The sequence below is a fragment of the Mus musculus genome, chromosome 2 (assembly GCF_000001635.26).
Source record: "Mus musculus strain C57BL/6J chromosome 2, GRCm38.p6 C57BL/6J".
NCBI lineage: Eukaryota > Metazoa > Chordata > Mammalia > Rodentia > Muridae > Mus > Mus musculus.
Genome location: NC_000068.7, coordinates 29,367,234 through 29,392,916, shown reverse-complemented (window position 1 = coordinate 29,392,916; position 25,683 = coordinate 29,367,234). Strand labels below are relative to the sequence as shown.

The 25,683-nt window shown below is 46.7% G+C and overlaps 1 protein-coding gene across 6 annotated transcripts in view; it reads right to left on the bottom strand.

Annotated features, from left to right (window-relative positions):
• Window positions 1-25,683, bottom strand: part of Med27 (mediator complex subunit 27) — a 177,981-nt gene that overhangs the window by 131,874 nt on the left and 20,424 nt on the right. Inside the window, exons 1-3 of one of the 6 annotated variants that reach the window (NM_001290490.1) lie at window positions 14,295-14,403; window positions 12,913-12,983; window positions 3,044-3,104 (exon numbers count right to left, since the gene is read on the bottom strand). The exons of 2 other annotated variants lie outside the window; for them this stretch is intronic. In NM_001290490.1, coding sequence (NP_001277419.1) covers window positions 3,044-3,046 — 3 coding nt within the window. In that variant the 5' untranslated portion in view covers window positions 3,047-3,104; window positions 12,913-12,983; window positions 14,295-14,403. Of the gene's footprint in view, window positions 1-3,043; window positions 6,896-12,912; window positions 12,984-14,294; window positions 14,404-25,683 lie in introns of those variants that run through there. 3 more of the 6 variants (NM_001290489.1, XM_017319247.2, XM_017319246.1) reach the window with 3 other exon arrangements.

Genomic DNA, 25,683 nt, shown 5'->3' with positions numbered 1-25,683 from the left:
ACCCAGCAAGTAGTATTTCTAGAGCCATATGTGTGTGTACATGTAACAGTAGTTAAAAGAAAATAGCAGAGATAATACATGAGGGTAGAAGGAGGGCTTGGAAGCAGGGAAGAGAGCAGTGGGAGGGGAGTAGGATATGGTAAGAGGGGATTAAAGGTGATCAAAGTATATTATAGACAGGTATGGATTGTCATAATCAAACACATTGTTTTGTACAATTAACAAATGCTAATAAAACAACAAAACAAAACAAAAGACTATTAGTCTACCTATTTTGTGAAACAGTAACAACCAAAAGAGAACTCTAGTGTCTGATACACCAAGCATTAATAATGCCTTCACAATGCAATCCAGGGGAAGGTGTCCTGACAATCCCATTTCACCCATGCAGAAGAGGCTGAAAGAAGCTGTCACTTGCCCAAAGTTAGTTTAAGTGTTGTGATACTAAGCTCACAACACTTAAACTAACAGTTCTCAAACTGTGGGTCACAACCTCTTTGGGGGTTGAATATCAGATATCCTGCATATCAGATATTTACTTTATAATTCATAACAATAGAAAAATTATTGCAACAAAATAACTTTATGGTTGGAAATCACCACAACATGAGGAACTATATTAAAGTGTCCCAGCATTAGCAAGGTTGAGAACCACTGAAGCATCTCATTACAGATGTGTATTGCTGCCAACCAGACCTTTCTTTGCTCACCCAGTGATGAGTCAGCACATATTTAACTTCATATATAAATCTTAGAACATTACTAAGTAAATACATACTAGGCATCTAACGTCCTAACATCTGGCCCTGTTCTGGGGTCAGTGCTGAGAATAAGCTCCAAAGACAAGCAGGGCTCCCACAGCATGGTGAGCACACTCCTGAACAAAGAGTAAGGAAATCATGGAGCTGGTAGCAAGGTGCACAGAGGAAATATGACAGGGACACCAGTGGGGGAGGTGGCAAGGCAACCACTGCCATATGGAAGAGTTCCTACAGAGGTGGCAGAGATCACGAAGTTGAAGGATACAGAAGTATCACAGAGGAAACCAGAGGGGCAAGGACAGAGCAGGAGGTGGGGAGGAGACTCAAGAAATTCCATCACACCTGCAATGTACCTCAATGGCAAACCTCCCAAAACCCCAGTGTGAGCTCCTGCTGGAGCGCCTACTCATTATCCCAACCTGCATGCAGGAGGGAGGAGGGAAGGACAGGCCTAATGGATCCCAAGCATGGAGCTCTGCCTTCTAACGCTCCCTTGCATAGTTCCCACTACACACAGGTCCCTCGCTTAGTTGTACACAGGAGAGCAATCTTGTGTGCTTATGCTCATCCATTAGATAACCTAAAGCCAAGGAAGCAGACTGTGAAAAGCATGATGTAAACACAGACAAGCCTCTGTGGTTAGGGCAGAGGGAAATGGCCACCAGATAGTAAATGCAGTGGCCCTTGGCTCAAAACCCTTCCTGTGAATGTACCTGGGTCTGGGCTTTCATATCAGTACCTCCAGTGTAGCAGTTATGCAAACACAAGAAGCAGGAGCTGACCTGAACTTCCTCGGTGGAGAACTGATCATGGTAGGCCCAAGAGTGGATCCTGAGCAAGTGCTGGAAAAGGAACCAGCTGGGCTGAGGGTGTGGCTTGGCTCACTTGCCTTGCATGCCCAAGGCCCTGGATCTGATTACCAGCATAGCAAAGTGAAAGAAAAACCCAAACAAGAATGAGACAGAAGGAAAGAAAATTCTGGCCTTTCCAGACAGCATGCTTGGGAGCAGTAGGTAGCGATAAGAGCAACGTTGTACTCTAGCATCAAAGAAAAAGCGGTTATGGACCATCCCATTTCTTAGCAGAAATCCTAACTCAGACAGCAACACCACCAAGCAACAGGAGGAGAGGGGACATGGGTGGAGTCCACAGAGCTCTGCACAAACTGCTGGGGACATTTCTAGAAGCTGGAAACATATCTGAAATAAGAAGTTTAAGAAAACTGTAAAGATGGCAGATCCTCACTAGAGGAACACTTTGCCACATGCAGCTGACCTAAAGATCCCAGAATTCTGAGACTCAGTGCTGAAACCCAACTTAGCAGGGGGGTGGCACAAACTCTGGGTCACCTGAGCAATGACAAGGCCAAAGCCTCAGCGACAGGGACTAAGCCTGCTTAGTTAGTGTCACTTGACCAGCAACTTGGCAGCAAAGCCTGCTCTACTGTAGGCCCCCAAAAGGATCTATTCCTGTCACCATCCCAGATGCCCAGCCTAGCCTCCTGGAGCTGACACTCTGAGTGACAACTGCAGATTCTTCAAAAGAAAAAGACTGAACTGAATTTATGTGGGAGATTGTTTAAAGTAGAAAAATAGACATTTTGGAAATATCAGAAAAGAGAGCTGAAAAACAAAAACATTCTTTGGCTAACACTTAATAAATAGGAACGTCAAGTCTCCCTGAGCATGTGGATACACTAAAAAACAGATCTTTTGGATGGTATGCAGCTGCTGGTTAAGTGTCTTGGCAATTGGTATTCTGCTAACACTGCCTGACTTTTGAAGACAGAGCGCCATGAAATAAGTTAGCCCTACTTTTCACCCAGGCACTCTTAGGCAGGCACTCTTCTCTGTCCAGTTCCTCCTGGGCACGGCAGACATCACACTGTGCAAACATCTTTACACAGTTGCCTGTGCAAACCCACCTCTCACTCTGCTTCCATGAGCTCAATGCTCGGTGGCATCGTGAACCTCATGGAGCTACATCTTACTAAACAGCTCACTCACTCCAAATCCAAAAAATGATGGCCTCGGGCTGGTGAGATGGCTCAGTGGGTAAGAGCACCCGACTGCTCTTCCGAAGGTCCAGAGTTCAACTCCCAGCAACCACATGGTGGCTCACAACCATCCGTAACAAGATCTGGCTCCCTCTTCTGGAGTGTCTGAAGACAGCTACAATGTACTTACATATAATAAATAAATAAATCTTTAAAAAAAAAAAAAAAAATGATGGCCTCTGTGAGAGAGGCAACAGAGGAAAGTCACAGTGCTGGAAATGCTCACCATAAATTCACGGCAGGCAGAGGGAGCGGCATGTGAAGAGAGCCAGAATGATGGCTGTGTGCTAGGGAAAGAGGAAGAGGACAGGGTAAGCTAGTGAGCCTAGGGCGGGGGCGGGGGCAGCACCTGGCCAGGGATGGTGTGGCAGGAGATGCTACAGGATGAAGCACACAGCACACATTTACTCTACCATGGAGCAGGTGGGACTGGAGTTGCATAGCAAATAAACACTGAAATCTGTGGAACCTTTATCTATGAACTTACAGCAGGGGGGTTAGTGCACACTGGGGCTTTCTCAAACAGCTCTGACCTGGAGGCCCTGTTGGATGAAGGCCTGAAAGGAACTGCAGTATGAGATCTCAAGACACCTGGGTACTAGTCTGCCCAGTCCCAATTCCTGAACACAGTGCCTCCCAAATTCAGAGGAAGCAAAGGCTCTGCAATGGTGGCTCTAACGGTTCAAAGTCTAGCTACTGGCATACAAAACAAAAAGCCACTGAAAGTCTTGGAGCGGCTGGCAATTCATATTTTAAAATCTAAAGCTTGGATGGTAAAGGAGCAGATGGCTGTGCAATATGCAAACAAACCCACAGCAACAATGGGCCTGGGCTTCGGTGGCATCCAGGAGAAGGGAGCTGCCATGCTGGCACAGGGAAATGACAACGGCATGGCAGAGTCCCCAGGAAACATCACCAAATGAAAATGGGCAAAACATGTGGGATTTCTGCTGTGGGGTGGAAGTGGGGCGCATCTTCCATGCAAGTTCGGGTGGCCACGGCTCAAGTTCCCTTCCCAGAAACAGCACTTCCATGACACCTGCCTCCTCAACACCAGCTAGATCCTGCCTGCCCCAGGAAGCCCACATCCTGGGGTGGGGGAAGGTGGTGAGTGACGCATCAACACCACTAGATGCAGAGAATCGACAGAAGTCACAGTTGGGAGGAGATGACATTTCATCTAGTACAAGCTGATATTTTACTTTAGAAATCTTAAAGACCCAAAGAGAAAGTGGCTTTTTCAAGTCTATACCTCATCCATCCATCCATCCATCCATCCATCCCACAAACATCAGTGGGCCACTCCCTACATGTGCCAGGTACTTCTCTACACACTTAGGACACAGCAAAACAAAAAGAAAAAGAACACCTCTCGGCACATACCCAAAGCTACATCTCTCAGGGAGAAAAGACTGTCACACAGGAAGACAAGGCGTGTTTATGGTTTCTACAGGGGATGGAGGCAGGGCACAATGCTAAACACGGTGCTGGTGCTGGTGCTCGGTGCTCGCTGAGATGAAGGAGAGAGATCTGAAAACGTGAAAGAACAGTCTGCTTAGAGGCCCAGGATGGCCAGGGAGTGGAGACGGGACTGACTGTCAGAGCAGAGAGCATAGAGTTCAGGGGTGATCGCTGAGGGCTTCACAAGAGCAAGATGGGAGCTGCAGCAGAGCTGGGGTAGATAGAGATAGGAACGGGCCGGCCCTGCTGAAGGACACTCTGCCTGCTGGCCAACAAGCAAAATACTGCAAGGGACAACAGTAAGTCCATGGCAGGTCCAAGACAAGGACACGGAGGTCAATCCGTTTAGTAGAGCCTTTGGATGCAATTAAATAGCCCTAGTTGGGCCCCTTGGCCTGCATTTTGACTTCTAAATTACAAGGAATGCCATTTGTCAAAATAACTCCCATCAGAATATAGAGTACATCTCTAGGTGGGAAAGAACTTTTCAGGCCTCAATGCCAAAGAGCAGAGTAAGGTCAGGGCGTGAACGTTCTAACTTCAGTCTCCTCCAGCTGGCCATTTCCAGGTGAGTCCCTTATGAGGGGCTTTGTTGGAAGGCAGGAGCTTGGGGTGGCCAGGAGGGTGCTGAGCTGAGCTGAGCTACGAGCTGCTGTATGTTTTACATCTCCTTGCCTCTAAGCGGGGGATGTGGAACTAACAGACTAAGTATCAGCACTGTCTCTACTGGCTGCAGCTGTGGAGTCCTGTGTCCACACCATTCTACCCCGAGTCCACACCACCCTACCCCGTATCCACACCATCCTATCCCTTGTCCATACTGTCCTACCACACAGAGGAAGGAAGTCTGGGGAGGTCTCAGAGTGGGTCCTGACTATATCACCTGGACTAATTGATGGCAAAGGTATCTGTGGAGCCATATGTGCTGTAAGGAAAGGAGTGTCAGTCACTTCAAGTGAGTGTGAACAGAGAATGCACACACATGCCCCAACAAATGGACTACGAGCAGAAGGCAGATGTGCCCAGCTCAACAACCCCTCCCTGTACATAAGCCTTGTCACACAGGAAAGGACACTCAGGACTAGGTTCCTGCCTCTCTAGGCTTTCACTAAAGACACCAGACCTTTCACCTCTATGATTCAGCACCCTCCCTGGTAGCACAGCACCTCTGTGGCTTTTCTATAGCTCTACAATGTCAATGCTCCATGTCTTGTTTGTTTTGTTTCATAAGACCATGGGAGGATGAGAATTGTCAATAAAAGAGGGCATTTTGATAGAGAACACACACAATGTTCCCTTCACACGACAACAGTATGCTATGATACTACCACACCAATGTCACACACTTATACATTACTTTTCAAAATGTTGTCAGATAGACTGATGGCCAGTAAGCCTCATCTGGACTTCTTAGTGCCCCTCACTCCCAGCACAGGGAGCAAAGAGCAGACAAAGCCCTAGCCTCTCAAGTGACTGCAAGTCTCGGTCTCTTCCCAGTGCTGGGGAAATGAATTATTAAAAGATGGAAATGCAAATGCCAGCTCCGCAACTTTGTTTTCTTTCCTTATGGAAAAACCATTAGAACCAAACTAGATGGAGACCTTGTGACAGGTTCCTTCTGAGCAGCTGCTTGGGACACCACCTGGACCAAGACGTGGGCCAGAGAAGGAGCTAGCAGAGTCCTGGCAGGCCTGCCCAGGAAGATAGCTCTGGAGGACTGCCTTCCCATACAGATATCAGGAGAAAATTCCACAAATAGGGCTTTGGTGCACACATCAGGAAAAGTGTGAGGCAGAGAACAAATACGCAGGGAGCATGTTTGCATCGCATGAGGAGCAGACCTCTCAGCCTGTCAGGCTAGAACCTGCATCACAGACACCACGGGCTCAATAAGAAACACTGACGGGACAAAGTATTACAGAGTATTGCATGCAGTCTGCTTCCTCTGTCAGCACACTCTACGTGTGTGGCTCCTGCTTCCCACCCATGTGCAGATTTTTCTAGAAAGACAGTACAAATATTTTACTTGCCCCTTTGGTAGCTAATATTAGGCCATGAATGCTTCAGTCAAGCTGAGGTTAGGGAAGGAGAGCATCCATTGTCTGGTCCCCAAGAGTAAGCTACATCCCCAACCACAAGACTGAAAGAGGCAACAAAGGAAGGTAAAGAAGGCCTGGCCCTCTTGGTCCTCAGAGCCTAGGGTAGGCTGCTTGCAAGAGGAACATGGGGGCAGCAGAAGAAGGCATGACAGGAGATGGTCATGTCAGGAGACAGGACTTGAGTAGACTGACCTGAGTGATCACTGCTATGGTGTGGCTGTGTCTCTAGAGTGGTGCCGTTGGAGGCTGGGGAGATCATTAAGAGGCAGAGCCTAGTGGGATGGCTCTGGAAGCACTGGCTGTGATGCTCGTGGGAGAAAGCTGGCTTCCAAGAGGGTGGTTATAATAAAGAAACAATCCTGGTCACACCGTGATTGCTTTCTCTGCCTAGCTGCCTATGTGACCTCTCTTACCCACACACGCCCCTGCCACTGTGGTGCCTTCCATCAGGAAGCGCTGCAGCCAAGAGGAAGAGGGTCCTTCCCAGAGCTACTGTGCCTTTCAGCAGCTGTTGTTGAGAAGTAGCAGACCTCAGGTGTTTCACTGCAATACCAAAACTTGGCCTAATACATCCTTTCTGCCCAGCTCTGGAAGCAACCCCGCACACTGTCCACACGCCCTACCAAAGCTTTACAAAGGTACAAAAGCAACAGAGTACTTCCTAAATGTTTAAATATTCAAATATTCAGCATAGCTTTAAAAACTGTTCTTTAAGGACCCAAGTCCAAATTAGTACTGTGTGGCAAACAAGGAAATGCGAGTGTGATGCGGCCAGACTGAGGCAATTACAGCAGGCACAGTCAGGCCTGGCCTGTGGTGGCAGCTGCCACTGACTTTCTTCTCCTCGAGAATGCAAATGATTAAGATAGATTAAATACCTACTTTGCTTAAATACTCTTGATAATGAGTTTCTTTCCTTCTTTTAAGGGTGTTTGATGTTGGCAGTTGATGGATCTTGAGTTAAATTGTTTTAATTCAGAACAGCACCATCTGTTGTCAGGCTCTGCAGGCGCTGCAGAGAACCGAGGAGGTGACAGTACGTGATCTGGAGCTGAGTGCAGACGGGCAGGTGGCGGGGTGAAAGGAGCAGTCCCGGCCTGGCCTCTGAGTGCTACACGTGCTCACAGGAGCTGGGACTCAGTTTCTCTCTCTCCAAAGTGAGGAGGCTGAGGACGACAGCGATGGTGACAATGGCCAAGTTAATGCATATCATGCACCAGACTCTACAGAAACAGCTCACAGTGTCTTTTTGTCTTCTTGAAATGCATGATGGGAAGGAGAGCAGGGCTCAGAGGAGCAAAGTCACCTGCTCCAAGTTGCATTAAACAAGGTCTATATGACTCCAGGGTACACCCAGATGACCAAGCACTACAGCCCAGTGGTCTCCGGGCTGAAGACCCCAGTGCCTCTGCCCCTCCAAAATCCACAATTTAGCAGCTGCAACCTTCCTACATTGAGTCGTCACTGGAATAAATGCCAAGCTGAGCTCTTGGCATTTCTGGGCTGGTACCCTAGGTCCGAGTGGGCTCCCTGGCACCAGGCACTACTATAATGGGCCTTCTTTACTGGGCTCCACTTAGAATCTACCTGTATCTCAATGTTCACCTGAGTTGTGAAACTTTCCAAAACTTGTGGCAGAAAATCCCCAACATTTGAACTTCTAGAGGCCAGCTCTCTTCTGAGACAAGATGACTCATGGGAACCCACCGGGCTGACTATAAAGAGAGTGTTTGCTCCTGTTGGTCAGACGCCCATTACTCTAAGTCAGGGAGGTCCAGACACAGACTGTCCATAGACCCCAGCCACTTTACCCTTTGAGGCAAGGTAAGCTTTCTGATGAAGGCCAGGAAGACAAAAAGAAACCTCAGCAGAGAAAGTAATGCTTCCAAAGTAGACTTCTTCTTTGGGAACGGTCACAGTCTCAATTAGGACACAGGAGGTCACAGGAAACGCCTACCACCCACAGGAGGAGGAGGCGCTTGAGATGTGGGTGCCAATGTGGCAATTATCCTTCTTGCCAGACACAAGTGCCTCAGTTGGCCTTCGCAGAAGGAATACTGGGGCTGGAGAGATGGCTTGGGAATTAGGAGCACTGGCTTCTCTTCCAGGGATTCGGGATTCAATTCCCAGCACCTGTGTGGTAGCTCACACCCTTCTGTAACTCCAGTTTCAGGGGATGTGAGACCCTCCTGTGGCCTCCATGGGCACCAGCAGGCATATGGTGCAGAGATATGCATGCAGGCCAAATAGTCATATATATAAAACAAGATATAAATAAATTTTTAAAAGAATACAGATATCTGCCTTCTAGAAATAACAAACTCAAAATTCAGACTGTGTATGTTGGTGTGCCTGGAGTGAGTCACAGAAAAGTTTGCAGTGATAATCAGGGAGACAGAGCAGACCCTCCTCAGGGAGAAGTACAGATGTGGTTGCTTTGTGATTCATATTTCTCACATACAGTAGAGCTCTCTATACAAAGTTCTTGTTTTTAAAAAAAAAACAGTACTGATTTTTAAACCAGCAGAACCTGGGGAGTCAGGTTATAACTAAATGGTCCTGATCCAGGCAGCGATTCACTAATCGAAAGAAACTTGCACTACAGTCATCCAGCTCATTGGCCCACACAAACCCATCTTGGTATCTACCAGAATGTGAGCCCCCAAAGGTGGTAAACCTGCAAACTTCAATTTCCCAAGGAATTCCTTCGGTAACCTCAGGCAAAGGTCCAGGAGGCAGCAGAAGCCAGCTCCTCAGAGTCTGGGATGCTGAAGTGTATCACTTCCTTAGCCACTCTCATCCAGACGGAGGTCAGGACTGTGGGCTGTGCCTGGACCTCAAGACCCCATATTATGTTGGGATTGGAACCAATCAAACAACCGGCTCCACTTCCAACCCTAACAGCTGTAAAAACTTAAGCTCACCCTGGGGGATCTCCAAGGTAAAGGTGCCTGTTTAATGGTACTAAGGTATCCCCTATGAAGTTCTCCCTATGCAAGTAAATTCCAGGAATGGTGGCCAGATATATGTCCAGGTTTCAGAGGCTACCTGGCTTGCTTGCACTAATGGCTTAAAGAAGTGTGCAACTTCTCAATTTTATGCTGTAGGAGAACTTACTCCTTTGTGTCTTTGTGCATGTTATTACACAAGTGTTCACTATAACAGAGAAGAAGGCAGGGCCCACCTAAATATAGATTCTGGGCTTCCCCATGTGTGGTGAGCCACCTCCATTCTCATTCCCCTGTTGGTGGGTGGGGCAGGTATTGCAGGCTCTGCTGCAGTAAAATCTTTGGCCCTGGTTAGGAAGGATTAAACACTTTAAGGAACTCAGTGTTCAAGCACACACAGACCTGGACCATCCAGAAAATCCTGGCTTCCCATCTGGAACCCCAGCTAGACTCCTTGGTCAAGGTTGTTCTTTAAAATTGAAGAGGATTGGACCTGCTCTTTATAGACAAGGAGGTCTCTACAGGGCACTGGGAGGGAAAGTCAAGGATAGAGACAAAGACCTGGAATAAGGGAGAATTAATGGGAGCGCCCACCATAAATAAGATCACACTGGCACGCAACACTTTAGAACATGAGTGTAATGCAACTCACCCACAGTGGATCCCAAAGGCCTCATGCGCCTCTGAGGGGCCACAGGAACAGAAGGTGAGGGTGCTGCTGGGGTGGCCCAGCCCTCCTGCCCAGTGCATGGCTGTCTGGGTTCATGGCTAACTCTCTTTCTCATAAACACAGTAGCTGCACCTGCTGTCCTCAAACTTGCAGGGCAGCTGTGATCCTGCTATATCAGTCAAAAAACAGCGCATGCTCCCCAGCAAACTTCAAGGCTGGCAAGTTTCTCTGTGAAACCCGACCACCATACCCACTGTTAGCTCAGTTTAATTCAATGAGAAGCCTGCCATTAAGTGACAAAATTAAAATTCCTGTAACTCCATAAGAGTTGTAACCTACTGTGCACCTGGAATACCTCTCTATATCTGAGAGTTCAGAGTATGAGGTCAAACCATGGTGGAGGTGGCAAGAAAGCAACTGTGAATGTCTCCCATCTATTTCTAAGATTAAAAGAAAGGAAACAAAGAAGGGACCAATACAACCCACCAATAAAAACTTAAACCCTGTGGATGTTTGTGAAAAAAAAATTCAAAAATCTAAAACAGTCAACAAATGAGGAAGATTAACAGGAAACAAAAGCTTAATATTAGGCTTTCAAAAAACAATGACAAATATTTATGCCACGTATACCAAGAGATATGCTTGAGACACCCAGCAGCAAATCTGTAACACAAAATCCACCAGGCAGGCAGCCCATCTATCAACAGCAGGGAGACAAATGACAGTGATCCAGGATTGACTATCAGCTGTACAGCATACATGTGGGCTGTATCCATGATGTAGTAGAAAAATCAAAGGAGGTCACATGTCCAGCAAGAGCCCACATTTGTTTTTCTGATATCACACACACTGTGTGTGTGTGTGTTTGTCTCTGTCTGTCTCTCTCCTTTTGAGCCTTTTCTCTCTATACTCTCTTATCTCAGCCCCTAAGCCATGGCAGCTGAGCAGCGACAGCATTGGCGGCAGCAAAGAAAGCCCCATGCAGTTTACTAAGGAGCCTTATGTTTGAAAGTCAGGAAACTGCCTATCCAATCAGGAGCTGTGCGTGGAGGAGCAGCCCCTCCTCAAGCTCTGCCTTGGGCTCTCTGGGCCTTTCACTGTGTTGTCAGCTTCCCAGTCCGAGAAACAAGTAAGAGAGCCACAGCAAGGATGGGAAGTCACAGAAAGGAAACATCTGCACAGTGACAGCACCCAAGGACTGGCACTTGCATCTCTGAAGTCCCTGAAACAGAATAATGGAAATTCAGGGGCAGGGGTGGGAAATAATGAATGGAACAGATCAAATGTGAAGGACCCAGAATTGCTAAAAAACAATTTTTATGAAAAGAAAGACCTGTTAAGGAACTTAACTTACCAATTTCTAGGCATTCCACAAAGCTTCAATAATCAGGCTGAGGCAGACATGAGGACAATGAAAGCCCTGCATGTACTGAGTTGGAGAGCCTGGAAATGCACGACCAGTCCTGCCCAGCCGCTCCGACAACAGTCGGCAGATCCATGAGAAGCTGGACAGCCTTACCACTGTGCTCCCAAGCCACAAGTGAAGTTTAACTCAAAATTAGCCTAATGTTAAATGTGTACTATCAAGTTCTTAGAAGAGAGAGGAGAGGAGAACTTTGTAAACCAGGAATACTGAGATTCCTTGGCTATGACACAGAAAGGAAAGTCACAGAATCCATACAAATGTCTACAACACCACTTAACAAAGACGAGCAATCATCTCTCAATGTGTGTAGGTCAAAATGTGCAGTGCCATGAAAAAGAGAAAGGCTCCACCAGCAGCCTGGATGGAACTCGAGGCACCATGCTTATGGAGAGAAGCTGGAGCGACAGGACACCCTCAGACACACACCATAGTCTGAGGGACACACCGCATGTTTGGGAATTACAATGGACGGTTAAGTTTTTTGTTGTTTTGCAACAGAACTGTTCTAGATGCTGGAGGTAGTGTTCAGTCCAATAAATCTACATAAGTCCAAACTCACAAAACTGCACATAGGCTGAAAAGCCATCCTTGTGATCGGTGGTCCTGTAGTGTTAGTATCAGTGATGATGAGATGAGGTAAGGTGAGCACAGGTGCAGCCCTGAGCAATCGCCTCTCTGTCATATCAAACACTACAGTCCTCTGACAGTTTCCATACTACCCACAGATCCTTGGAAACTGAAGGGGTGAAGTCCAGTTTCCACACAACCCCTTCCCATATGCCTTCCCAACTGAGCACCGTGCTCACGTACCTGCAGCACCCATCCCCAAACTCCTTTCCCAGAATCCTGCTCTTGCTGTTTGTTTTACTTCATCCTGTGTCTATGCCGGGCTCTGTGCGTGTGAGTACCTGTGGACGCTAGGAGGTGCTGGATCCCTGGAGCTGGAGTGACAGACAGCAGGTGGGAGCCACCTGATGCAGGTGCTGGGCATGGAACCTGGTACTCTTAACCTCTGAGTCATCTCTCCAGGTCCTATTTTGTTGTTGTTTGGTTGGTTGGTTGGTTTTGAGAAAGAGCCTCACTAGCCCTAGAACTAGCTATATATAGACCAGACTGGTCTGAAATTCCAAAGTAATCTTTAAACGGCATCAAGATTAAAAATTCAAATTTATGATGATAAAATGAATGTGTCTCCCGATGTATCTTGCTTCAGAGATCTCAGTGCCTTTGGGCTTTGCCAGTAACCCCATACAAAATGAGGAGAACAGACTACTTCAGTGTGTGCTGGGACAGCAAGAGGCAGAACCCAGGTGTAGAAAGCAGCAGCAACGGTCAGGGGACATGAGAGTGAGCATGAGCACCAAGCAGAGGGAGGTGCGTAAGGCTATAGCAGACTGTCAGCACCTGGGCTCAGCCAGAATTCTTGAAAAGTTTAAAGACCTGAGCACAATATGCAAACACACACACACACACACACACACACTCACTCACCCCTCTTGATTCAGCTGACAACTTTGCAATTAGGTAGCAATCTGGGCTCTTATAAAAAGCTTGTTTAAGTCCTGGAAGAGAGAAAACAACACTATGACCAGTAATCACTTCTGGGGCTGTGTCCTTAGTCCTAAACAAGGCGCTGATCCCATCCATCCTGTAAGTGTGGCCACTGAAATTTCCAAAAACAGGAAAATAACATGGTAAATCGTGGTACATGTCCTGAGTGGGATATTAGGCTGTTTTGTTTTAAATGTCTAATTTTCTAATGCCATGTTACACTGTCATAAATATCATACAAAATTCTTAAGGTTCAGAAGAAAATGAGGTAAGGTCACTTTCATGGTGATAAAGAATGAACAAATATATTTTCCTAGAAACGGGCCAGTAGAAAAGCAGACAACAGGACCCATATTTAAGTGGCGAGACCAGAGATGACCTTTTCCTTCCTTATACTTGTCCAGCTGGGACAGTGAATGCATACCACCTTGAAAACTCTAATTGCCCACTATACAAAAAATGTTGTTAATTTTTTTCTAAAATCTTACAAACATTCTCAACATTCACTCTCAGAATATTAAATAATATTACAGATTTTTCCAGTCCAATTTTTTCCCCTCAAGAACAAGCAAGGTTCTTGGGTATGAGACGAGGGGCTTGTCTCACAGAGGAACCATGGTAGCCCTTGTTTCTGGTCTTCAGTCAACCACCATGACAAGAAAGAAGCATTCCCACAGCTGATGGGCAATAAATACTGTGAAATTATTCAGAACTATTCAAATCAAACCATTCCTCCTAATTAGGGAGAAGTTAATAGGAGACATTTGCGATAGTGTCATTGTCACGCAGCCTGGTTGCTGTGGACAGTCACGGAATGTCAGGCTGTCACCCAGAATGCAGCTAATAACTAAACTGTTCTTTTGACTCCTTCTAACTTAAAGGTCCCCACCCTCCCAAACTGTCAAGGAGGCCTCTTCCTCTCCATCTGTTCCATAGCACCACGCTTAACATGAAGGGCTAGCAGCAGAGCCCCGTGCCCCTGTCAGCTTGCTTCATCAACTGTTTGGAGGAGCTGGCTCACGCGGTGGCCACTGTCTGTCCTTCCTCCAGCATCTGTGTCACAAGCGTGGCTAGCAGGGCTTTGACAGCCCATTGGGGATGTCAACCCATTTACTCTACAATTTCCATGGCCACTTCCTTCCGAATCCAAGTCACGGGTGGAGAGCAGAGCTCTGACAACCTGCAGGGGTATCAGCCCATTTACATTAGGACTTCCACAAGTGAACCCTACCGCTCCTAAACCACAGCCGACTGACTGGCTGTGACTAATTTTCAGGATAAAAATGCATGCCAGGTTTTTTGCCCTTTAAGTGCAGGCCTACCTGCTTGGTAAATTAGGGATGTACTTGCTGTTAAAGGCAAATATCAGCAGAGAATTACACAAAGTCAACTGCAGTACCCAGGAACTCTAGAATCTTCTCCAGTATGCTTGCAGCCTGATTAAGCATGACCTTTAAGAGTAGTGGATCAGCTAATCAATGCTGGTCCAACAGCCTTGCACGGGATGCAGGTGTGCTGTATAGACAGACAAGCCTACCATGGCAGCTGTGTAGACAGAGGGCCCTACCACCTCATCATGTAGGAAAAGTTACTGAGATTTATCTGCATTGATTTTACTTGCAAGAAAAACACATCAGCAAACTGCAGCCTCAGCAGGACACTAAAGGTCGGACTCGGCTTCTTGAGGGATGAACTTGATATCAATAGTTATTAGGACACATTCATACAAGATACACAAGAGAGACAGAGGGAAGATGCTGGTAATCCTACTTAATCCTGGTGCGGCCCTAAATCAGGCTCTGCAGACTGTGGGAAAATCAAGGCAAAGTCTTGCCATTCCGAGATGAGATCCTGTGCGCCTGTGCTTGTACTTGGAGCCAACTGTAAAACAACGGCATGGTAACCCTCAAGCCCTGGGATGCAAGAAAGTGGGGGATGGGAGGCAGCAGGCAAGGAGGGGGAAGACTAGCATAGCCAAGGCTCACCTGATCCCACGGGTCTCTGGAACAAGTAGTGGGTGTAGGTCCAACATGTAACAGAGTCCTGGATGAGCCCCAGCAGACAGTACAATCAAGAGGCTAGGGATGTCTGGGCCTGGGCGGGGCCTTCCAACCAGAAAGGGCTGAGAAAACAACCGCAGCAAAACAGCCCCTCCAGAGCTGCATCAGGAATTAACAAGATGACCCTGGTGCCTTGCTCCACCTGAAGGACACATTCAGTTTTCAGAAAAACCACAAGACTGAAAGAAAACACTGCCAAAGAGAGGTGGGCACTAAAAGGAAACAAAAGTGACCTCTTTTCTAAAGAACAAGGGTAGGGGGACTTCTACATTCTAAAGTAAAGTTATTGCTTCTTTTTAAAATTTATTTATATTTTATGTGCATTGGTGTTTTGCCTGCATGTGTAAGAGTGTCGGATTCCCTGGAACTGGAATTGCAGACAGCTGTGAGCTGCCATATAGGTGCTGGGAGTTGAACCTGGGTCCTCTAGAAGAGCAGCCAGTACACTTAACAGCTAAGCTATCTCCTCAGCCCCAAAATTATTGTTTCTTAATGCAAACTTTACAGTCCTTGAGCCTAAGTCCACTCAGGCCGGAAGAAAGCCAGCCACCAGATTTTGGCTGAAAATGTCCAATGAGCAAAGCCACTCTGTGGGGACCAGGGTCAGGGTCTATGACATTGATAGGGACATGGACAGTGGGAGCTGCTATAAAATGGATATGCAGGGCATCTTTTCTAATAGAAAGACACCAACAGCTAGGAGCCTACTAAAAAGTGGTTCTCAACCTTTCTAATGCTGAAACTTTTCAATACAGTTCCCTATGTTGTGATGGCCCCAACCATACCAATTGTCTCATTGCTACTTCATGAATATAATTTTGCTGCAGTTATGAATCATAATGTGAAAATATGATATGCAGGACATCAGGTATTCAACCCTGAAAGGGGTCAAGACCCATGTTTAGAACTGCTGCTGGATCAAGAGAGCACTTTTCACACACTGGAATTACCCCACCCATACCACCAACTCAACAGTCCCAGAACACAGAGGGGACTTAATACAAACACACTGTGCTTGGATCAAAACACATGGATTCCTGTCACAAATAGGTGGCTTAAGAGTGTCTCCAAAGGGCTGGTGAGATGGCTCAGTGGGTAAGAGCACCCGACTGCTCTTCTGAAGGTCTGAAGTTCAAATCCCAGCAACCACATGGTGGCTCACAACCACCCGTAATGAGATCTGATGCCCTCTTCTGGTGCGTCTGAAGACAGCTACAGTGTACTTACATATAATAAATAAATAAATCTAAAAAAAAAAAAATTAAAAAAAAAATAAATAAAGAGTGTCTCCAAGAAGCAAAGGAAGAGAGCCTCCAAAGATGGAAGGACCAGGAAGGGAGTGAGGGAAAGAGTGCTTTTTAATCTAAGAGGCAAGTGGGACATTCGCTAAATACAAACTGTGGTCCCTGGACAGAAATAAGGGGTGGCAGACAGATGGGGCAGTCAGAGCACTCTACTCAGAGGGGCAGCCACTAGTGGGATCATCAATGAAGGACGACACTCAGGCAGGAAGAAAGCCAGCCACCAGATTTTGGCTGAAAATGTCCAATGAGCAAAGCCACTCTGTGGGGTCCAGGGTCAGGGTCTATGACATTGATAGGGACATGGACAGTGGGAGCTGCTATAAAATGGATATGCAGGGCATCTTTTCTAATAGAAAGACACCAACAGCTAGGAGCCTACTAAAAAGGCTTCAAAAGACTCTGAAGCCAGACTTCTTAATGTTAGCTGCTGACTGGCCCCTTGGCTTCCCACCAGGTCTGTCCCCAACCCCATCTAAAGGGTCCCACCCAGTGTCTCTACTCTCAGCCTATAGGCTTAATATCTTTGGAACGCTCATCACTGCTTAACATTGGTTCTGCACCTTTGTCTTCCCCAGCTGAGGGCTGCTTCAGGACACCCAGCCATTGGTTTTCATTCCAACCATGCCAACATTTGAGCATCTTGGTACCTGGGCATAAAGGATGAGTACAGTGTCTGGGTGATGGCCTAAAGCTGTACTTCATCTGTCATTACTTAGCCAAGAAACCCTAGACTCAACACACACCATGAAAACACACACACACACTCCCCCCACCCGTGCACACACAACAGGTGCTGCAGATGCTGTCATCAATCTTTGCAGCAGAAATGTCAAAGCACGGTGGCTTTTGTAATCAATTACGAGACCCTTCACAAGTAACATGTTCCCGATAACCCAAGCTTGTCAATGATTTACTAATAAATTAGATCAGATTCAAGGTTATCCCTGATAACACATCTACCACTCATCTGCATCTTGCTAAGATTTTATTGGCAAAGAAAGGAGCAAGGCGCTGGTGGCTGGCAAATGCATCTCTCCAAGGATTAACTCGGGAGCCCAGCATACGCTGTTTTAGAATCAAACCATGCTAGGGGAAAAAAAAGAGTCCAGGACTCCTAAGTTGGGGGTCTGCTTTCTTTTGCATCTCATCATTACAGCTTTCCAAGGCCTGTGTCAGCCTCTGCTCCCATCTAAGCTGTGGAGGCTGGGCCTCACTGAAGGGAGCTTACCTGGGTTTGATTCCCAGCACTGGAGGCAGGAGAGGGGACTGGAGGAATATGTATAGTTAACTGGACAGGGAGGTTGGTACTGGTCTACATGACCCAGGAGTCCTTCCAGTCCCCAGACCTATGCTCTTCAATTCGGTGGCTACAACCTGCATACAGCTACTTAAGTAAGACTGAAATTTTAGCTCCTTGGTAGCAATGGCCACAGTTCAAGGGCTCACAGGATACACATGGCTAAGAGGCACCATGTTGGATGATAACCTCTGAGTGTCTCGGACCTTCAACAGAGGAGCACTCCCCATTCTAGAAAATGACTCCATGGAGTGCCAGACTTCTGTGGCCAGAAGGATCCCAACGGAGCAGGCCAAGGTGCCCAAGTAGATCCCTTTCACATTTAATCACATCACGAGCCTGACTGCACAGAAAGCAACAGTAAAACAAAGCAAACTGAGGTCCAGAAACAGGGCGACAGGAAGACATGGCCCAGCCCTTCTTGCTCTGCACAGCGCAAGCATGAAGGGGCAGGACAAGGAGATAGTCAGGCTGCAGTGTATCCTTACAAGTGCCTTACAATTCCCTTACAAAAGGAAGCAGTGAGGAGAGACAGTCTCGGCTGAAAGGACCCTACCCCACACGTAACTGTGTTGTTACCTTTCTTTTATAAAGGATCTGATATTTATCTACAAACATCTGTTTTATCTATGAATAGAGCCTTCACCTAAAATACAATCAGTGTTGTTCCTGTGTGTGTGTGTGTGTGTGTGTGTGTTCCTGTTCATTTAGACAGAGGACAGAGGCTAACCTTGGATATCATTCCTCAAGAGCAGGGTCTTTTACTGACTGCAGCTCCTGATAAGGCTAGGCTAGCCCAGTGACTCCTAGGGATCTGCCTGTCTCAGCCTCCCCAACACACAACTTCACGCCTCACTATGTATGTGGGTGCTGGGGATTAAACTAAGGTCCTCATGCTTGTCCAGCAAACATTTTACCAACTGGGTCCATCTCCAGGCCTCCTGGTCTAAAGGATTCATTGTACTACTTGGTAGCAATGCAATATGTATGTTTTGAAGTGCAGACTCAGGATAAATCTGCATAAGTTGTAGAAGTCACATTTCAAAGGTTAAGACTTATGCATGCACACGCGCACACACACACACACTCACGGAAATGGCTCCACAATGAAGCCACAGGCAAGTACAGGTACAGCAGCTGCTCCCCATATTCCAGGTGGGCTCACCCCACTCTTCCTGAGCATGCACTTCACTGAGCTGAGCTACTGTGCTCAGCAAACTGTCAGCTGTATGGCTATGAAGAGAACCAAAGAAGGGAGTTGGATGCAAAGATGCTCTTTCTTTAGGATAAGCTCCACAGAGCTGAATGTAGTAAGTATTCCAGAAGAGACAGCATCATGGAGGACATGCTTACCTCCCAAGGCAAGGAGGAAGATCTAATAAAAGCTTACCTTATCAACCCTCCCTGAGATCTTCCTATATTACAGACTAGAAGATACTACATTTTACACGTGAAAACAGGGATAGAGACATTAAAGAACAAACCTGAACAGAAAGCAGCAGAAGCAAGCTACAGACCAGGCTTGTAGCTCCAAGGCTGTGTTCCCAGCCCCTCACTGTTCTGCCTCATCAACTCTTCTGCAAAGAAAAATAGCCAACTCTCACTAGCTGAATACACAGTTGGCCAAAGTATGGGGGATGTAGCAAGGTCTAGCAGACAGCTCCTGGGTGATGCCTAGGCACACTGCTTCTCAATTTCGTATACATACATAACCTATTAGCAAATGCATTTGTGTATATAATTAATATATGGCAATAGTTAATTTTTAAAGCAAATATACTAAAAAAGCTAATTTTAAGAGATGTCAAGTAATCAGAAATAAAGATATGGAAATACAGCAAAAAAGGAATATTCTCTCATCTTCTCCCCCTAACCCTCCACATTACCGGTCAAACACAGACAAACCAGGAAGCCCTGGTTTCCCCTCCCTAGTCTTCTTTTGGGTGCACACAGCAGTATCTCCCCCATAAAGATTCTACAATGCCCTTCCTTTGACCTTTAGCCCAGCACCCCTGAACATGTATTCCTCTCAGTGTCCTGGAAGTGCTATGACAAGACCTGGTTCCCCAGAGTACAGCAAGTGGCTCTGGGCACAATGGTTCAAAATGACCATGTCAGGGCTCCCCAAGCATTCTTAAGGAACATTTCTACCATAGAATGGGAAGAGGTACAAAACAGGTATGCCTATATAGTGTGTATGAGAGTGTGTGTGTGTGTGGTGTGCAGCGTAGATGTCAGAGGCCGACATCGGAATGTGGGCATGCATGTGTGTGTGTTTGTATGTGTGATTCCTGTGTGTATACACATGTCAGGCCATGTTTGCCATGTTCCTCAATTACTTTTCCACTTTGTTCTTTAAACAGCATTGTTCCCTCAGACCAGAGCTCATCACACTAGCTAGGCTGGTTGGGCAGCAAGTCCCTGAGATCCTCCTGTCTCCACCTACCGGTGCTGGGGATATAAACACAGGCTGCTGCACCCAGCATTTTATATGGATGCAGAGGATCTGAACTCAGATCCTCATGTTTGCAAAGCAACCACTGCACCATCTCCCCAGACTCACTGCATACTTCCTAAAACAAAAGACAGGAACGGGAATCATCGCCAAGCTACAAGACCTAACAATTCTTTTCACGATGATGCTCATCAGGTTTTACTGCCAGTCTATAGACCTAAATGGCGATAGTTTTCCTAAGTCCTCCACAATATGCCCAGCCTCCTGTGAGCACTTTATAAACAAAATACTGTAATTAACCTTGGGACCATTGGAAACCACATGTACAAACAGACTAAATTAATATTTACAAGATCAAACAGGATAGCAGAGACGATTAGATCAAGAAGGATTTAGATGTGGGTCAACTCATACTGCCAACCACAAATGAAATCTGCTATTAAGATGCCTCAGACTCACTAAAGCACAGATAAGCCGCTTCCAAGACAGAGCATTACAAAGGGAACGCCCTTTGGACTAACATCAGCGCAGAGAAGGCGCCTCACTACCAACCCCTTGCTGGAGCCAACAGAGCAGCCAAGGCCATTAGGTCTGCAGACAATGCAAAACCTATTAGTCAAACCCCAGCACAGACCACTCATACTGAATGATGTTGCTGAGAACAGCAACTGGTTACTGAGCCCTTACTATGTCCCAAGTGCCCTCTAACAATTCTATGAATCCGTAAGGTGGTTAGCCCCATTTTTCAGATAAGGAAGCAAAATGAGAGGAAATCGAGTGGACCAGGACATCCAGGAAGGGAAGAGCAACACCAGAGGCTAAACCTGGCACCTGAGTCCATGTGCTTGCTCGTCACGTCTGCGCTGTGCTCCAAGTCTGTTCTCTCAGATAAAACTGACAGCATTTCTTCACATTCCCACCACAGTTACCAGGGCATATTGTTTACCTCACGCCTCTGTAAGGTAACCTCATTAGGGAGAACAAGTGCCAGCGTTTTTCACACCTCCTTACTCCGTCTCTAACAAACACTGAGCAGGTAGGCAAGATGCAATAATAAATCTTTGTGCATCTGCACAGTCCCCAGTTGGTGCCATCCTAACAGGAAAATGGAAGATTAGAGCTTTAAAACAAAGGTTGACACCTGGCTAATAATTATGTTACAGCCAATCTCCTGTTCCAACAAGAAATGAGGGTGCTGGGTCAGATGACCACCAATCCTCTCTTTAAAACTAGAATCAAAAGATCCTTCACTGGGCCCACAGCACTGTAAAATGAATGATTTTACTATAAAGGTAAACAGGGAGCTAACCCGGCGGCTGCGCGTCTTTGCCTTTGTTAGTCCCAACAACCACACGGAGAAACCAAGATTTAGTTCGAGCTGCACCTCAATATCTAATCTGGCTACCCCCCAGCAGTGATCCCAAATCCTACCAGCAATCAGGGCTTCAGGGGTTTCTTCTCACTGTGTCTTCTTGGACTCTCTCCACCTGGAGATGGTAGCCCATCTCAATCTCTCTCCCTGTTTCTCTCTTTCTCCTCAACTAAGCTGAAGAGGTGTGACCTCAGAAGCACAGGGAAACCTTGTTCCACCACTACAGACAGAAAAGCCAACAGAGACACAATGAAACAGGGATGGGGGTCATGAGGCCCAGAAGCCAAGACCCACATTAGAGTTGCCATTAGGAGTCATACATGGCCTTCCCTCTAGTTCCAGTAAATGCCCAGTAAATGTAACCCTTACTAAAAGAACTAGCCATAGGTAAACGTGAGCCTCAGAATGCATGCCTAATGGAATCCAAAGCCAACCAAGTCAAACAGGGTTAGAGGGCTGGTGCCGGTCTGGGGAGAGGAGGCAGGCCTCCACCATAGTGCTGTCTGATTTTAGGCTTCTGGTCTGTCTTCCCTGACCCTCTGCATCCTCATCTGGCAAACCAACAGGGACTGCCATGCTCAAAGGAGTTGATTCATAAGTCCCCAGGGAACAAAGGTCAAACACAAGAGTGCGAAATTCGCCCTACTATTATTAATTACTTCCACGTGTAGTTACCACACTCAAAGGTGTGGAAGTGCTTGTGGTCCAGGAGGAACCACAGTTGGCACAGACCACACCCACACTCTGTATGGTGATCCAGTGGTCTCTTACACCTGCAGCCAGCTTTTTCCTGCCTGAAATAACCAGGAGTAACTTCAATGGGTCCTCATCCAGCCTTACTTAGACTTGCATAAATGTAAGCCAATGAGAAGGCTGGATTTCGTTTCCTAGAAACCAAACCAGCAAGTGACCAGCAAATTAAGCCAGGAACAGGGCTTTTCCAGCAGGTGGTCCCAAATCAAAAGACTTCCCAAGTTTCTTCCCTCAGACTCACATTGTTACCACCTCCCTTTAGTCAGCATCTCCTTGAGGACAGCAGTGGAGACTGGGCTCAAGAGAATTGCCCTGGGGAAAAACTAGCTGCAATGATAAGCTTTTCGTGATGAAGTTCGAGGCTGTTGAGTTTCTTGATATGAGTGCTGGGAACTTAACTTGGGTCTTCCGGATCCAAGCAATTGCTCTTGTTTGCTGAGTCCTAAGAATCTTTTTTAATATCAAGAATTTAGTCTTGTACAGAAATGTTATAAGGAAAAACCTTCTATGAAACCAAGTGAAAACATGCTGAATGTGTTCATTTCAAAGTCAGACATGACACATGGCTACAGGTACCACACATCTTTTCCATTTTCTCAAGCAGAGTGTGTGTGTGTGCTGGTTGAGGGACTGGTCTCCCTCTTCCTACCTCCAAAAGCAAGGCTCATTGCTCATTTCTCTGTAATCTGGGAGCTCACTTGAAGGTCATTGAAGAACAACAGCAAAAATACCTACCTCTTCACAGCTTCAGTGAAACTGCCTAAAAAGCTAAGATTGCATAGCCAACCCCCATCATCAATAAGTCATAATTCACTTATCCTAAAACCTGACATGGCAATGTCTCCCACCATCAGGGGGTTCTGAGAATTATCTGGCCGTGTCTTGCCTTCTCTGGTGGTTTCAAAGCAGCACAAAAAGAATGGCATGGCCAGGCGGTGGTGGCACACGCCTTTAATCCCAGCACTTGGGAGGCAGAGGCAGGCGGATTTCTGAGTTCGAGGCCAGCCTGGTCTACAAAGTGAGTTCGAGGACAGCCAGCAGGGCTATACAGAGAAACCCTGTCTCAAAAAAAAAAAAAAAAAAAAAAAAAGAACGGCATGCCTTATAATCAGCAAATGCAGTAAATAAAACAGAACCAACTTTGAGGGTGCCCCCACATGCTACTCGCAGCCCCTCCCCATGCTTGCAAAGAACATAGGAACCTGCTCTAGTCCCATTCTGAAAATCCCACTTGACTCAAAGACTGAAGCAGCAGCAGGCAGCTACAAAACCTTACAGCTGGGAGAAAATGGAATTGAACTCACAGGCAAAGATAAAAGAGCCAGTTCTCTGCCCGAGAGACAGACGAACGGGATCAGAATCCAAAGCAGTGCTTTGCTTTTCTCAACAGCTTTTAACTCAGACTAGAGTATTCACTTCGGAGCGTCCGGTATCTCGGGGAAGACAAGAGAATAAGAAACACTCTCAAAAAGACTTCGGTGAAGAGCTATGGACCAGCATGGGGCTCAGGAGGGGAGACAAGCTTCCAGTTTAAACAGTAATTTGTGCATAATTATCCTTGCAGGTTGATACAAGATAGTTAGATTAAATAAATTAATCAAAGTACAAATTGTGCTGGCAAACTCCAGTGCCTAGCATCTCCTAAGGCCAATCTGCCAACTGCTCTGAGGCCAGGCCTCACAGTCACCAAATCAGAGCTGACAGCTAATGGGAGGAAGAGACACACTACCTCTGGAGCCTGAGAGGCAATCTGAGGGGCGGGCCTAGGCGGGGCTCTGCGAAGCCAAGACAATAGAAACTTTAAACACAAGGTCCATTACAGCCTGCACTCCCACAGTCATTTGCACATGACGATGGAAATAAATCCTCCAGAAAACAGCCATTAATATGCCTTGGCCAACACAGCTCAGGCATCCTATCTGTTGTACGGTGTTCCTGGGACACTTGATTTCCCACACCCTACCCCCTTGCTCCTACTGTGGGTAACACAGGTCAACACTCTTAGCACAGACATCCCAGGAACACATCTCATCACTGCACTGGTAAGAGCTAACATGCCCATTCTTTACCAGTGTTAGCTCCTGGAATTGTCACCAAGCCCTGATACAGTAAGAACCATGATGCCCCTAGTTAAAGATGTGGAAACTGAGAGTCAGAGCCACACAGCCTAGCCAGGGTCACGTGTTGAACTTGCTCTCCTTGCTGGGCTACCTGAGGAACTAGAAAAGAAGTCCATTTTCAAGGTAGAAAATCATTAACAAAAGCAGTTAAAATATTGATCTCTACTTGTTTTTGGTTTTGTTTTGACATGACTTGATTAGTGTAAGAATGGTATGAGGAGGAATCCGGTCTCTGCCATGAAGCCAGACGGTAGAGCATGACCCTGTGACAGACACTACATCCAGCTCAGGAAGCTCTTTCTCCGATACCAGCCAGGAGAGTGGCACTTTCAGGGGAAAGGCACTGCACACCGCTTGGGCGTGCTGGTCCATCCCCAAAGCAGTGGCCCATGCCTCTGTGGAACCTTCAGGACACGCTTCCTGCTCCTGCAGAGCCTTCATTCAGTGCTTCCTAGTGTCATGTACTCTGCCAATCATGTATTGCTCGAGATTCCAACTTCAACATTTTGAAATATTCCTTTTTCCAGAGAAAAATATCCTGAAATGTCACATCTCCTAACAGCTGTTGATACTTTGGCCATCTTCATCGACTAAATGACAATACCAAACCCTTTCTGACAGACAACCATTCCCATAGCATTAAGAGGTATTAAAAGAAAAAGAAAAGATGGGCGCAAAGCAGCCTGGGTGAAGTCTTGAGAGACACAGGATGAGCCTCAACTTTGGAAATGAATTCTCTAGCAGAGAGAGGAAGCCAGGGCCAATAAGACGAGGTCATCTTACTGCAGTACACTTCTGTTGCTCCTGCCCTGAGCCTACAGCAGGGTCTTAGGCAGCCCAGTGAGATCCAGAAGGGATGCACTGATGGAACTGGGATCATGTCTACATCTATAGATTTGTTTGGAGAGTAAGTTTTTTACATGTATGCTGATAGTAGTTTGCAAGTTAAGTTGATTTGTCACAGAGTGTGTGCGTGTGTGTGTGTGTGTGTGTGTGTGTGTGTGTGTGTGTGTGTGTGTGTACATACCTGTGGAAGCCAAAAGACAACTTTAGATATCATATGTCACTCCTCAGGTAGCACTTACCTTGTTTTTTTAAGATGGGATCTCTCACTAACCTGGGACTCACCGAGCAGACCAGGCTGGCTGGCCAGCAAGCCTCAGGGATCCTCATGTTTCTGCCTCCCCACTGCTGAGATTACATGTATGCACTACCACATTTGGCTTTCTAAAAAAGGGTTCTGGGCTGGGCAGTGGTGGCGCACACCTTTAATCCCAGCACTTGGGAGGCAGAGGCAGGTGGATTTCTGAGTTCGAAGCCAGCCTGGTCTACAAAGTGAATTCCAGGACA